A 15788-nucleotide genomic window follows, 5' to 3' on the forward strand; every position below is an offset into this window, starting at 1 on the left:
CTCCCAATTCATCACACCCCCACCCCCACCCCCACTTTCCCCCCTTGGTGTCCAGTATGGACATTTTAACAGTACTAAGTCTTCCCATCTATGAGCATGGTGTATTTTTTCATGTTTCTGTCATCTTTAATTTCTTTCATCAATACCTTGTAGTTTTCCAAGTACAAGTTTTTTACCTTCTTGGTTAGATTTTTTCTAGGTAGTTTATTCTTTTTGATGCTATTGTAAATGGATTGTTTTCTTAATTTCTAATAGTTCCTTATTAATGTATATAAACACAACAGATTTTTGTTAATTTTGTATCCTGCAACATTACTAAATTTATTTATTAGTTCTGACAGTTTTTTGGTGGAGTCTTTAGGGTTTTCTCCATAAAGTATCATGTCATCTGCAAATAGTCAGTTTTACTTCCTCCTTTCCAATTTGGGTATCCTTTATTTCTTTTTCTTGCCTAGTTGCTGTGGCTAGGATTTCCAATAATATGTTGAATAAAAGTGGCAGAAGTGTGCATCCTTGTCTTCTTCCTGATTTTAGAGGAAATGCTTTCAGCTTTTCACCACTGAATATGATGTTAGCTGTGGGTTTATCGTATATGCCTTTGCTAGGTTGAGATACGTTCCCTCTATACCCACTTTGTCAACCCATCCTTGCATCCCTGGAATAAATTCTACTTGATTATAGTGTATGGTCCTTTTAATGTATTGTTGGATTCAGTTTGCTAATAATTTGTCAAGGATTTTTGCATCTGTGTTTATCAGGCATAGTAGCCTGTACATTTCTTTTTTTGTGGTGTTTCAGTATCAGGGTTATGTTGGCCTCATAAAATGAGTTTGGAAGTGTTTCCGCCTCTTCAGTTTTTTGAAATATGTTTGAGAAGGATAGGTATTAAATCTTCTTTAAGTATTTCGTAGAATTCACCATGAAGCTCTCTGGTCCTGGTCTTTTGTTTTTGGGGAGCTTTTTGATTACTGATTCAATCACATTACTAGTAATTGATCTATTCACATTTTTTCTTCATGATTCAGTTTTAGAAGATTGTGTGTTTCTCGGAATTTATGTATTTCTTCTAGGTTATCTGACTTGTTGGTGTATAATTGTTCGTAGTAGTCTCTTATGATACTTTGTATTTCTGTAGTGTCAGTTATAGGTTCTCTTTCATTTCTGATTTTATTTGGGCCCCTTCTCTTTTTTTCTTATTGAGTCTGACTAAAGGTTTGTTAATTTTGTTTATCTTTTCACAGAACCAGCTCTTAGTTTCATTGATCTTTTTTTTTGTCTCCATTTCATTTATTCAGTATTTCTCATCTGACTTCTATTATTTCCTTCCTTCTTTGTTGGAAGTTTTTTCCTTTCAGCATATTTGAACATATCATGCCATCTCCTTCTGGACCACAAAGTTTCTGATGAAAAATCAGCTGATATTCTTATGGGGATTCCCTTGTCTGTAATTAGTTGTTTTTCTCTTGCTGCTTAAGATTCCCTCTTTACCTTTGACTTTTAACGTATTAATTATAATGTGTCTTGGTATGAATCTCCTTGGGTTCATTTTGTTTGGGACTCTTGGTTCTTGCTGGACCTGAATGTCTGTTTCCTTCACCAGGTTAGGGACATTTTTAGCCATTATTTCTTCAGATAAGTTTTCTGCCCCTTTCTTTCTCTGTCCTCCTTCTGGGACCCCTATAATGTGGGTGTTAGTGCCCCTTTCTCTCTCTTCTTCTGCGACCCCTTAACACCGATGATAGTACACTTGATGTTGTCCCACAGTTCCCTTAAACTGTCCTCATATTTTAAAAATATTTTTTCTCTTTGCTGTTCTGTTGGGGTGATTTCTGCTACCTTGTCTGCCAGGTCACTGATCTGTTCTTTTCTACCATCTAGTCTGCTGTTGATTCCCTCTAGTGTATTTTTCAGTTCAATTATTATAATCTTCAGCTGTGTGAGTTCTGTTTAGAACTTGCTTATATTCTGTCTCTTTCTTGAGTTTCTCACTGTGTTCGTTCATTCATCTTCCAAGTTTGGTGAGCATCTTTAGGACTATGACTTTGAATTCTTTATCGGATAAATCACTTACATCTGTTTCATTAAATATTTTTTCTGGGGTTTTATCTTGTTCCTTCATTTGGAACATGTTCCTCTGCTTCCTCATTTTGCTTGACTCTCCGTCTTTGTTTCTGTGTATTATGCAAAACAGTTACTGCCCCGTCTTGAAGGAGTGGCCCTGTGTGGGAGATGAACTGTATTTTTAACTTTTTCCTAGTTCTTGGTCATCTTATAAACTCTCTCTGTTTGTTTCACTCCCATGGAGTCTAGAAATGCAGTCCCACCCCCATCTGCCTGAGCCTGGTGCTCAAGGAGTGTCCCCTGTGTGGGCTACATGCGATTGTTGCCTCAGGTCATGTCCCGCGAGTGGCATGAGATGGGGTAGGCGTGGCTGCTCGTTGTCCATGTTTGTCAGTGCTGCACACAGGCAGTGCAGGGCCGTGGGGTAGGGGGTACTCACCCACCACCACTGTTAGCAACTTAGAGTGAGAGTGCAAAAAAGTGGCACCCACCAGTGCCATCAAGGTAGAGGGAATTTGTAAAAATGGCATCTGCCAGCATTCTGTCCCCAGAGAGAGTCCCAGCCAACTTCTGCCCCTCTGGTAGATGCTTTAAGATTAGCAAGTGAATCTCCTTCACATATGATCTGGGCTCTTTACAGACTGCTACTTGTTGCTTAGGAAAGAGATGTGGGCAGGAAATATAAATTTTTGTGATGATAATGTTAAAGCCATAATTAGTGAATATATTTATCCAAAGCTTTATGTAGAGTGAAAGAGAACTTGTGGGTGAATCCAGGGATTTGTTGAAGAGCTCTTTGAATATGGAAAAATAGATAAGAACCAGGTCAGTAATAGAAGTAAGTGTTAAAGTGATAGAAACCACCAGTAAGGAAAAGAACATTTCAAGGAGGGTGTGCTTATGCATTCGTGACAAGAAACACTAAAGTGCCATTGAATTGGTAACTGAGAGCTGTTGGTGACCTTGGCAAGAGTCATTTCAGTGGTGTCCTGAGACTCAGAGGCAGATTGCAGTACATTAAGGAGTCAGTGGGGGATTTTAAAGTAGAGATAATTTTTTGGAAGGTTTGCCAGTGAAGGAAAAGAAGAGGGTGGGAGCTAGAAGGGACCGTAGATGCAAAGGAGGGATGATGATGATGACGATGATGATTTTAATAATTAAAGCAGTTTGAGCACAATTACATGCAAAGGGGAAGATGTGGAAGGTACAAGGGGAGGCTGCAGTTGGAGAGGGTGGAAGCTAATGGCTTGGTGGTGACTCATGAACTGATGTGTGCTTGGCTGTTTTGTGTATAGGGGTGGCAATACTGCAGAGAAGCATCTGACTTTATGCCCCCTTCTATTCGTCAGACATCCTCATTGCCTCCCCCCTGGGCTTGAGGACCATCATTGGTGGAGAAGGAGAGAAGAAGAGAGATTTTGACTTTTTGTCTTGTATTGAGCTTCTCATCATTGATCAAGCTGACATTTACCTGATGCAGAACTGGGAGCATGTCTTGGTAATGCTGGTCATTAACATTTAGAGACAAGAAGCTCAGTGGTTTGAGTCTGAAATGGTTATTAAAGTCCAGATTAAAACTCAGCTTGGAAATGGAAATATTCCACATTTTCCAATTTGAAAACGGGAAATGTTGTCCCCTCTTCTACCCACAAGTTGGTCAGTAAAGTATCCAGAAAGATTAAAATTCTTGTCAACATTTTCAAATCTCCAGAAAAGATTTCTTCCCCTTAAAAGTTGCTTCTAGTAATAGACCAGTTTAGTGTGGTTGGTTGGTTGGTTGGTTGGTTGGTTGGTTGACTGATTGAAATCCCTCCTCACCAGGAATGTTTTTATCTAAAATAGTTCCTCCTATTTATGCTCGTTCTCTTTTGTTTGGTCTTCAGTGGAGATGGGAAAACATTGCTCATGATTTCTTAATTTGTGATGTTTTACAGAGAAACGTAAGATGTTTTTGTCCCCCTACTGTAATTTGTACTATAATTTTTTTTCTCCCTCTCAACATACTCTGCAATGTTTTGGGGTTTAGGATTGTGCTTTGGAACAATCCTCATCACAGAACTATAGGTTTATTTTTATAAGGCATGTGAGCATTTACCTTTTCTACAACCCCAGGACTTGGAGTAAGTTTGGGACAGATAAAGGGGAGTACTTATTTATAAAGTAGGGAATAAACTTATGGTACTTGTGACCCTTCAATATACATTACAAGGTAAAAATATGATTAAAATAGAACAGGCATGTCGATGGTTGAGTCATCTTTATTTTGAGCAAAAGGCACATGTAGTCACTCAGGGAATTTTCTAACGTTTTGGGAACCAAGTCATGGAAGGACAGCAGCTCTGTTTTCCGTGTCATTTCCCTTCTTGTCCAAGTCTGGAACTGAGTTGCTTACAGAGTGACCAGAGTGGCATTTCAGAATTTCCTTGAAAAGAAATACTCTGTATAGGTCGCATCTTGATCCTTTTTGAGAGATCCACAAGGTGGCCAGTTTGAGCTTTTCTTCTTGTTCGCTTGACTCTGGGCAAGTCACTCACCCATCTGAGCCTGTTTTCTTGCTGTAATTTGGGAGATGATAGTATCTACTTCATGGGGTTAAATAAGATGATGGGCTTATAGAGAGGTTAGCAACGCCCAGCAGGTAAGTGTTCAATAAGTATTAATGGAGTATTACTTCTGCTCAAAGCATTTGATGAGCCACATGAACCTACTGCCCTTGGACTCACATGGGGTGGACTTTTCTCGAGTGCGCATGTGGAACCTCAATAATCGGTCCAAGTACTATCGTCAGACGCTGCTGTTTGGGGCCCTGCAGGATGCCCAGATCAACTCTGTGTTCAACAAGTACTGCGTCAATGTGCAAGGCCAGGTGGGTTCTCTCCTTCTTTCTCTGAATTTTCATGAAGTATTGTGTATTGTTTGGGTCATGAGGCAGAAGGAGAGGACAGCATTTGGTCAACAATGGGGATAGCTCACTTCCTAATGTTCTCACTGACACCTGGCAGGTGGCTGTGAGGAACGTCCCGATGACAGGCTGCATCAGTCATGTCCTGGTGCAGCTCCCACATGTCTTCCCGAGGATGGAACCTGAAAACCTAGCTTCAGTGATTGATGCCAGGTACCCTCCCCTGTCCCATTGGATCCCTGGGGGTCACAGAGAGGGATTTTACTTGGGCATTCAAATTTAGAATTGTATTCCACGTTGGCTTTCTTAGTTACCATTTACGAAATGAAATGAGATAACTGAATCCAATCATGCCATTGACAGAGGAGGACACTGAAGGCCAGAGAAATGGTGTGTTGTCCTAGTTCCAATAGTGCCAGGGTTAGTAAATCAAGGGTACTTTCCCCTAGACTGTGGCATTTTTTAATTACATTAATTTTTTAATGCCTCATGTCAACAACTTAATTCTAAGCCCTTCAGGGCAAGAACTGTTTTCCTAATTCTCTATGTAATTTCCCCGTCTTCTCCTTGTGTTTAGTCAGGGGACCCATGGTAGCAGAATGGTGCTTAACACGTGGTAGGTGTTCAGTAATTATTTGTTGACTGACTGACTGACAACTGAATGAATGAATGATACAGTTACGTACTTCCTAGAATAATTCTCTGGGATATACCAGCATCACATCTATTCTTTATGATGAATAGTGTTGGCACTTACTTTTTGATGCGCTTAACAAGTTTTATCCCTACAGAATCTCTTTGCAATGAGGTAGGCCAAATTGGCCTCTTAGGGGAGGTAGAAGGAGATTGTGACTTGCCCAGGGTCATGCAGTTGGCAGTGACACTATGGCTCACCTCTAGACCACTGACTCTGCCCTTCGCCTTTCCGAATCAGGTTTGACTTTTTCGTCAACAAGATTTTGCCTCAGTATCGTGATGCAGTCATGTCTCACACGCTTATCTATGTCCCCTCCTACTTTGACTTCGTGCGTCTCCGAAATTACCTCAAGAAGGAGGAACTGAACTTCACTCATATCTGCGAGTACACCCAGAAGTCTGGTGTCTCCAGGGCCAGACGCTTCTTCCTTCAAGGAGAGAAGCAGTTCCTGCTCCTCACAGAGCGCTTCCATTTCTACAAAAGGTAAAATAGGGCCAGGTTTCAAGTGTCCTCTCTGGAGGGTCTGCTTCCAAGTGCATGGTGGGCTTTGCTGTGTTATAAGGTCCTCCCTTGCTTCACCTCCTGCAGACAAGCCAGAGTTTGGGGGGCTGGACAGACTTTTGTTGATTGGTTGGTTGGTTTTCTTTCAAAATGGGCATTGTTGGAAAAGGTGGTAGAAACGAATGAGTGACTACAGCATAACCTGTATATAGATCTGGAGTGGGTCCATACTTAGGGTACCTCCTGTAGCTGTGGGTATACCCCTCAAGAAGGACATTACAGAGCTGAGCAGCTCTCAACTGAATACAGGAAAGGGAGGAACCTGTCGTAGAAGCACAGATGAAACACCTGGGGACTGTGTGGTCTGTGGAGATGGAAGTTGAGTACAGGGTCAGTGTTCAGAAAGCTCTCATTTGTCCTGAGGCAGTGCACACACACTTCTGCACCAAGGAGAACCAGGACTAAGGGGCTCCTTGAAGTTTAGGAGAAGCAAAAGGTGAGGGGCTTAGAGGTGAATATTTAAGGGCTTCAGGGTTTGCTTCTTGCTGGCATCATTATTTGCTTTGTTCCAGTGAGTTGTTGTTTTCATTCATGTTGGAAATGGTATTTTGGGGGAGTTTGCACTCAGCAGGTCTAAAGAGCCCTTAGTTTTCCAAAAGCTTGATACGTCAAAGCAAGTCCTTTAAATGAAGTGGATGGATTGGAAAACTTCCCAGCGTGATTGTCTGTAGCAAGTGTGAACTAAGCTGGGATGAGGACTGCTCTCAAGTAGCAGCTTTTCAAGGAGAGGGCATGATGTCAAAGGAGCCCTTTCTCTTAAGTAGGCAGGACAGTCTTCTGTCTTACACTGTTCATTTATTGACCAAACTGTTTTGTCCCCAAAGTCACTATAAAGACAAACCGAACACGTGCCATTAGCTTTGTACCCTGGACCAGGTTAGTGGGTGTTTAAGTTGAATGGAGATAATCTGCAACTGCCAATTATCTCAAGGTTCCCAGCTATAGATTTTTTTGCTTGAGAGGTCACCAAGGTGATGATGGGTATTTTGATCTGCAGTGTCTTTGTGATTTGATTTTTTCATTTGACCTTGGGAAAAGTACATGTATTTTACACTTTAGTATCCAGCTTTAAAATTCTGTATTTATATTCTCTATGGAAGTAGGCCGTGTTAGACATATTGCAGTTCATTTGTGAGCTAGCAAAAAACTTTCATCCTGAGGATTTGTTTTCTTTGGGGGGATGAAACCAGTAGAATCTTAGGATGGGATGGGCATTTGGTCATGATGGCCCTCCTGAGGGGAGGACAGTTCACAGTTCTTTCTCTGAGCATCATCAGTGGGTTAGCACAGGAAGGATTCTTAAGCAGGGGGCAATCAGAAACTCTGGAGGTAGGATTTCTGGAGGTGGGAAACGCTAGTGGGGTGTTTCTGAGTGCTCCCTGCCCCAGGGAGAACCCCAGTTATAGAAGTAACAGACCTCGTCTTTATAGACTGTATGCAGGAGCCAGCCTTGCAAGTCAGTTGTGGTTGCCTCATTTATCTTTAACAGTTGTCAGGTAACATAGACATCGGGAATGTCCTTAGTTTTGGGTCCTGTCACAGTGTTACGCCATATTTGTAGGGGTCACCGAAGACCCAAAGCACATACAGGAGAGGAGGAAGGCAGGGGAAGAGGTGCAGAAGACCATGGGAATTGTTACTAACTGCCCCTCTGAAGAGGTTCTGGTCACGTGCTCTTATTTCCAGGAGATGCCTAGTCTCTACTGTGCACGAATTGGTACTAAGAGAGATTTTCTTGGGTTTTAAATATAATACCTATTGGAATTGGTTTTGTTGTTTTATTTTGCTTTAAAAATACTCTCATTATAAGAGTATTACACAATTATTGTAGAGAACCTAGAAAATCTAGGTTAAAAAAATGGGATCACCTGTCATCTTACTGATATAAACACCCATTTTGGTGTATTTCTTTCCTGTCTCTTTGATGTAAAAAACATGTGCACGTGCACACACACACAGACACAGGCATTTTAAAAACGACACCAACATTGGGATCACAGTGTACACATTTGGATTTTTTTTTCTTTTATCTTGAATGTTTTATGTGCTTATTGAAAAAAAGCTTAAATAAGTTAGCATTTTGGTATATACTTGTATGTTATGGATGTATTTTTTAGTTTATATATATATATAGTTCTACTATATCCTGCCCCCGCTCCAACTTTCTATTTGGGAAGATTTCATTTCAAAAGACATTGTAAGACTATCCCAGTGAACATCTCTAACTCCTTCCACTTAGGCTTCACCAGCTGTTAGCATTTTGCCACATTCTCATGCACCCACATTCTCTGTCTCTCCTTCTCTCTTTCCACTCACATCTCTTATTTTTTCTTCCTGAACCATTTGAGAGTAAATTATGGGAGGCTTCATGACACTTAACTCCTAAATCTTTCAGCCTGTAGAGCTTAAAAACAACATTCTTTTATCTAACCACAACACCATTAACATACCACTTGACATTACTGCAGTAATACCATCTAGTATTTAGTCTGTATGCAAATTTTCCTAGTTGTTCCCAAAATGACTATTACAGCTGTTTCTCACCACCCCCCCCACCCCAATCCAGGATTTAGTTAAGAATCCTACATTGCATTTGCGTGACATGTTTCTTTAGTCTATTTTAGCAGTTCTCAAGCAGGAGCAGTTTTGCTCCCCAAGGGACATTTGGAAATATCTGGAGACATTTTTGGTTGGTACAGTTGGAGGGTTATTCTAGTGGTCTAGTGGTTCAAGCGGGTCAAGGCCTGGGTGCTGCTAGACGTCCTACAGTGCACAGGACAGCCCTTACAACAAAGAATTACCTGGCTTAAAATGGCAGTAGTGCCAGGGTTAAGAAACCCTGATCTAGAATAAGTCTCTGCCTTTGTTTCTTGCTGTGATACTGATATGTTTTGAAGAGTCCAGTCCAGTTTCCTGTAGAATGTCCCACATCTGGATTTGGCTGTTTTCTTATTATTTAGATCAGTGTTCCCAAACTTTGCTACATATTAGAATCCCCTTGGGGAGCTTTTAAAAATCTGAATGCCCTGGTCATACCCCAGTATCAATTAAATCATGGTGTTTGGGGATGGGGACCAATTACAGGTATGTTTAAAAAACAAATAGGTGATTCAGTGAGCATTAGAGTTCGGGGACCAAAGATTTAAACATTATTTTAGTAAGAATTCTACATAGAGGATATTGTGTACTTCCCCCTGCATCTCCCCAAGAGGCCCAGGGTGTCAGTTTGTCCCGTTTTTGGTGATACTAAATGTAATCACTTGGTCAAGGTAGGTCTGCTAAATCTTTACATTGTAAAAATACCTTTTCTGTGTAATTATAAGTAATCTTTTAAGGTGTGTATAGCATCCTTTTTAATGGTTGCATAGTGTTACATTGTATGGGTATATAATTAACCCAGTTTCCTTTTAATGGGCATATTGATTTGTTGTTTTCTGTTATTATATACAATAATGCCAAGAGCATCCATATGCGTAGTTGATGGCATAGTTGCCTAGGCATTTCCTTAGGATAAATTTGGAAAGGAAAACTTATTTGTTCAAAAGCTGTACCCAGTTTAAAATTTGCTGTGTGTTGCCACTCCCATCTTCTCCCCTCCCCGGTGAAATACACACTCACAATAATTTATACTCCATTAGCCTATTTCTGTAAATTCTGTAAATATTTCTGTAAATTCTCCTTTTTTCCAGTGACTTGATAGTCAAAATGATACCTCATGGTTTTAATGTCTTCTTCTTGCTTTTCTGTGTTTTTTGTAATTGTCAGTTGAACGTAGTGCCTGAGTAAGTAGCTGGCCTGGACGCCTCTTCTGTCAGGCCACTAGCGTGGCAGTTGTGAATCTAGTTAGGATTTGGTTGTTACCGTCGTTGCCTTCTAGTTACCACAAACTGCCAGTTCCTCCAGCAGACAGTGGCCCACTGTGGGGCCCAGTGCTGGAGGGCCTTGTCTCAGTGTCCTGCTCCCCTCTCAGCTTTCACCATGCCCTGCACCCCTGTGCCGAGGGAGAGCCTCTCCCACGCTCCGGCCCCTCCCCCAGTAGCAGGCTGCTCCTGCTCGCTCCTCCCCTAAGGCTTGAAGTGGGGCAGTTGTTCTCCTCCTGGTCCAGCTCAGATGCAGGCAGGTTCTGTCCATCCTGGGCTTTGGAGCTGGCGCTTTCTCAGGGCTTCTGCACCACCCTCCATGGTGGCCAGCCTCTGCCTTGTTCTACGAGGGGTCTTGGTGGGAAAGAGTTCCCTGCATCTCTGCAGTGGTGGCAAACATCTGCTTACATCAGTGCAGGATCTTGGGCTGAACAGGCTTCACGCCCTTTCCCCAGTCTTCATGCCCTTTCCCCTTTCCCCAGACTGCTCTTTCTACTGGATGTAAGTCCTGTGGTGGGGAGGGATGGGGTGAGGGGTTAATGCTCCTCCCTTAGGGCACACAGTTTTGCTGCTTCTGACTCCACCCTGGCAGTTGACCTTTGCCCCCTCACTGGCTTCAGGCTTTAGCTTCATATACAACATGGCTCTGGGAAGAGAGTGAGTTTTCATGTCTGCACCACCATCGGGGTCTCTCAGGTCTTCTGCCTTGCGTCCAGTCTTTCCAGGGCTCCCAGTGGAGACCTTTGGAAAAGCCATCATGACTGTGAAGTAAAGGAGTGTCCGGGAATCCCAGGGATTCTGAACTGTCATGCAAGCCCATAATTGCCCTTTAAGAACTTGTTAAAAGTGTAGCTTTTTTCTTCCTACCCACTTTCTTAGCAGCTGCCCTCTTCCCCACTGTGCTCTGCCGAAGGTGAAGTGGTTCATATGTCCTGTCTTTCTTCAGACCATCGTGTCACTCTTTGGAATTCAGTCAGTGATGGGCTGAAGCTGGCTCATACCAGCTCTTAAGGTATGGTTGCACATCTCTTCCCAGTTCCAAGTTCAGCAACATGACACTGGTAGCTTGAAATGGAGTATTTACACCACAGAAATTGGCAAATGCTTCAAATCAGCACCTATCCTCCCCCACTGAGAATCAGTTGTTAAACACACACCAGGGCACCGTTGAATCAGTTCACTTGGTTGCCCTGTGACATCAGCTGTCTAGGCTCAGGAAAAGGAACACTGTTGTAGATTATCTTTTTCTTGTTAGCATGGGAGCAGTATTCTCTTGAGTTTTCTACATACTAAGCAGAAATGGAACTCTGTGTCTGTTTTGATAACTACTGAGGCAGAACTGTGTTTTTTCAACATCATTAGCCATTAAAATTCCTTTATGGAAAGAGGATGTGGAAAGCTGATCCAAGTAATGGACTGCAGTTATATTTTGGGAGAGGAGGGTCTCCAGAGAGATCAGGATGAGCCAAGGGATAAAAAGACAAGGAAAACTTACCGTCCATGAATAAAATAAAATTCCCGAGGGAGTCTGACATCAGCCCTGTATGAGAGTCTTAACAGGAAAAATCAGAAACTTGTCAACGTATAAAATCTTTGGTCATGGAGCCCAAGAGGGAATGATTGACCTCAACCCGAACCGTAAGGCGCGTCCCTAGGGTCTGCAACCCCCCACACCATGCAGCCCTGTGCAGCAGGGAAAGAAGCGAGGAAGCTGTTGAAATTAATTGCCTTCCCATAATGCCTAATGGGTCCTCGGGCAGGATTTTGTAAATGGGTGAACTTGGGACATCTGCCATGGAGTTAACATGTCTACAGAATGACAAGAAAAGACTAATGGGAGTGCATTTACAGTTTATGCTGTTTATTTTATGTACTGGGTCTGGTCTGACCTCAGCTCCATTACAGAACACTGTTTTGCCTGATTATAATTAGGATAATGTTAAATTGGAAATGCCTGCTTTTCAAATTTTCTGCGACAGATTTCTAATCCTTGTCTACTATTCTTCCCCACCCTACCTCAGTCTGCTCAGATTAGGCTCAAGAAGTGCAAATTCATTTTATCATTATCTTAAGCCAAACATTAGGAATTCAAATACACTGTCACAAAAAATGAGCCCCTCCAGCTCAAATTAGAGTAACTTTTGGTCTGTGTGTTATTTGTGCCATGGTCTTTCTCCTTGCATGAAACAGCGAGAGTGACTATGTCCCTGTAAAACTCTTCGGTGGCTTTTCCATAAACTTTCTCATGTAGACATAGCCTCTCTTTCTCCTTCTAACAGATACACAATAAAAGGCATCAGGAACCTAATTTTCTATGAACTGCCAACATATCCCCACTTCTACAGTGAAGTCTGTAACATGCTGCAAGCCACCACCAGAGGAGAGGAAGCTGCCTGGACCTGCACTGTCCCCTACTCCAAGTACGATGCCCAGAGGCTGTCTGCTGTGGTCGGGGTGGAGCAGGCTGCACAGATGCTGCAGTCCAAGAAGAACGTCCACCTTTTCATTACTGGAGAGAGATGAGAATTGGTTGGACAGGAAATGGTGTTTGGTGTGATATGTCATGCTTGATTCTGTGTCTCTTGGACCTGATTCTGATCACTTACACAAAGAAGGGCTGCAACAAGGAAGGAGCACCAGGCAGGTTCTTAGCAGATACTCCTTTCTTTTCAGACCATATATACCTGAAAAGTTCCGTGTAAACCAGATTTTGGTAAAACCCATCTTTCAGAGGTCAGGGGAGAGCTCATGGAACTCTGAGAAGTTGATAGAAGGAATCTTCTACTTGTGAATTTTTTTGTACACCATAAATTCTTTTGTTGTGATTTCACCTCTAATTTATTACACTTGGTGAACTCTTTCAGATTTGCCTGTTTCTATTTGACACCTTCTTAAAGTGAAGCATGCATTTCTTTGCTTGTGAGAACTGGTTATGAGAAATTGGAATACTTCTTGCTGTTGAATATCATCTTAGTTTTGGATCGCAAAGGTTTTGCAAAACTGTTATTTTTCCCCAGCCAAACTTTTTTAAACCTTAAATATTCTATTTTTTTTTTTTTTTTTTTTTTTTTTTTTTTTTTTTTTTTTTCTTTTTTTGCAGTATGCGGGCCTCTCACTGTTGTGGCCTCTCCCGTTGCGGAGCACAGGCTCCGGATGCGCAGGCCCAGCGGCCATGGCTCACGGGCCCAGCCGCTCCGCGGCATATGGGATCCTCCCAGACCGGGGCACGAACCCGTATCCCCTGCATCGGCAGGCGGACTCTCAACCACTGCGCCACCAGGGAGGCCCCTAAATATTCTATTTTAATTCAACCTAGAAGAGCACATTCGTTCACTGATCTTTTTTTAACTCCTAAATGTTTTAATGAAAATATATACTTAAAAGTCACATTATATAAAATAACATGAATTTCTACCTTATTTCAAGAAATAATTTTATGAAATTCTTGATGTCGCAAATTCATCGTCAACACCACTGTCTTCATTGCTATAGTCATTTTTTAAGTCATATAACATAAAAAGGAAAAGAAGTTACACTTTTAAAAACATTTTTAGGGAGTTCCCTGGCGGTCCAGTGGTTTGGGCTCGGCGCTTTCACTGCCGAGGCCCAGTTTCAGTTCCTGGTCAGGGAACAAAGATCCTGCAAGCTGCACAGCGTGGCCAAAAAAAAAAAAAAAATTGAACTATTCTCAGACAGAAAAATTACCAATTCAGAACCTGAATCATCTGAAAATAAATTGCCAAGTTGCTGGGCCTGTCACTCCTAAAAATCACTCCTGGGGCCTCCCTGGTGGCGCAGTGGTTGAGAGTCCGCCTGCCGATGCAGGGGATGCGGGTTCGTGCCCCGGTCTGGGAGGGTCCCATGTGCCGCGGAGCGGCTGGGCCCGTGAGCCATGGCCTCTGGGCCTGCGCGTCCGGAGCCTGTGCTCCGCAGCGGGAGAGGCCACAACAGTGAGAGGCCCGCATACCGCAAAAAGAAAAAAAAAAAAAAAAAAAAAAAAAAAAAAAAAAAAAAATCACTCCTGAATTTAGTATGTATTTCATGTAAACAAGGACATTTTTCTATGTAACCTCAAAACAACCGTCAAATCAGGAAATTGCCACTAATCCTTGGGCCCCATTCAGATTTTGCCAAATGTCCCAATAATAACCTTTATAGCAAAAGGATGCAGTTCAGAGTTACATACTGCTTTGAGTTGTCATATCTCTGTAGTGGCCTTTATTCTGAATGGTACCTCAGCTTTTTCTTGGCTTTCTTGACCTTTTTTTTAATTTTTAAATTAAAAAAAATTTTTAAACATCTTTATTGGAGTATAATGGCTTTACAATGGTGTGTTTCTGCTTTATAACAAAGTGAATCAGCTATACATATATCCCCGTATCTCCTCCCTCTTGCGTCTCCCTCCCACCTTCCCTATCCCACCCGTCTAGGTGGTCACAAAGCACCGAGCTGATCTCCCTGTGCTATGCGGCTGCTTCCCACTAGCTATCTATTTTACACTTGGTAGTGTATTATAAATCCACGGTACTCTCTCACTTCGTCCCAGCTTATCCTTCCCCCTCCCCGTGTCCTCAAGTCCATTCTCTATGCCTCCGTCTACCTAGCCTGCCCCTAGGTTCTTCAGAACCTTTTTTTTTTCAGATTCCATATATATGCATTAGCATACGGTATTTTTCTCTGACTTACTTCACTCTGTATGACAGTCTCTATGTCCATCCACCTCACTACAAATAATTCAATTTCATTTCTTTTCATGGCTGAGTAATGGACGTTGACACTTTAGAAGATTACAGGCCAGTTACTTTGGGTGGTGTTTCCTGTCAGATTAGGTTAGGTTAGGTTTAGTTTATGCATCTTTGGCAGGAGCAGCATAGAAGCAATGCTGCGTCTTCCTCGCTGCATCTCTTCAAGCGGTGCATGATTTCCACCTGTCCCATCATTATGACACTAACTGACCACTTGTTTAAGGTGGTGCTTGCCAGACTTTTCCACTATAGAATCACTTATTCCCCCTTTATTAATTTATATTAATATTACAAGTATGGATTCTTCAGTTTTTATTCAGTGGGTTGTAATTGGTTATTATCGTTATTCCTTTAGATGCTTAAATGGTCTCAGATGTGGCCAGCAGGAACACCTTCAAGCTGGCTCCTGTGTCGTCTTGACACATCCCCCTTTAACTTGGGCATTTCTTTATTTTCTGACACTATAAGACATTCCAAGTTTGTCTTGTACTTTCCCTATTCCAGCCCTGCTTGCTTTAGTGGAAAATTATCTTAAAGCGAAGATTTGAGTGCTAAGTGTACCCAGTACTGTTGTGGAGCCACTGGTCCCAGGCCATCTCAGTGGTCAGAGTTTGGGAATATCTGCATGTGTGTATATGTATACACATACCTATGTGCCCATGACATCTAAATTTATTTCTGTATCCATATATTGAAAACCATGAATTTATACCTTACCTCCAATTTCAGACTAACAACACAGGGTTCCTTTTGTTTTCTCCCTTTCCAAACTTGTAACTCCCTTGTCAGATAGACATGTGGCTCCCATTAGGCTCAGTGGAACAACCCATATTGGTACAGATTTTCTTCCTCTTGGACATGCTTAAAATTGCTCATCAAAAAAAAAAAAAGTGAAATCACTTTTGGGGTACTTTTCCTGCTAGATATTTAAATAGGCATTTTTATTTGTCTCTCAACATGGA

At 42.0% G+C, this 15788-nt stretch overlaps 1 protein-coding gene across 1 annotated transcript; it reads left to right on the plus strand.

Annotated features, from left to right (window-relative positions):
- The first annotated feature begins 320 nt into the window (after window positions 1-320).
- Window positions 321-13125, plus strand: LOC308611560 (U3 small nucleolar RNA-associated protein 25 homolog). The gene is made up of 5 exons (XM_081260280.1): window positions 321-3559; window positions 4745-4927; window positions 5064-5176; window positions 5898-6143; window positions 12361-13125. Exons 1-5 carry the CDS (start codon window positions 3536-3538, stop codon window positions 12602-12604), a joined length of 810 nt encoding a protein of 269 aa, XP_081116406.1. The 5' UTR covers window positions 321-3535; the 3' UTR covers window positions 12605-13125.
- The last annotated feature ends 2663 nt before the right edge of the window (window positions 13126-15788 follow it).

This window comes from Mesoplodon bidens (genome assembly GCF_964165515.1).
Source record: "Mesoplodon bidens genome assembly, contig: HAP1_SCAFFOLD_302, whole genome shotgun sequence".
Lineage (NCBI taxonomy): Eukaryota > Metazoa > Chordata > Mammalia > Artiodactyla > Ziphiidae > Mesoplodon > Mesoplodon bidens.

What these genes read in the sequence shown, in the direction of transcription:
- LOC308611560 (XM_081260280.1), top strand. Translation starts at nt 3,536, where the DNA reads ATGCAGAACTGGGAGCATGTCTTG. An exon ending in GCTTCAGTGATTGATGCCAG is followed by an intron (nt 5,177 to 5,897) that starts GTACCCTCCCCT and finishes TTTCCGAATCAG; the next exon opens with GTTTGACTTTTTCGTCAACA. An exon ending in CGCTTCCATTTCTACAAAAG is followed by an intron (nt 6,144 to 12,360) that starts GTAAAATAGGGC and finishes TCCTTCTAACAG; the next exon opens with ATACACAATAAAAGGCATCA.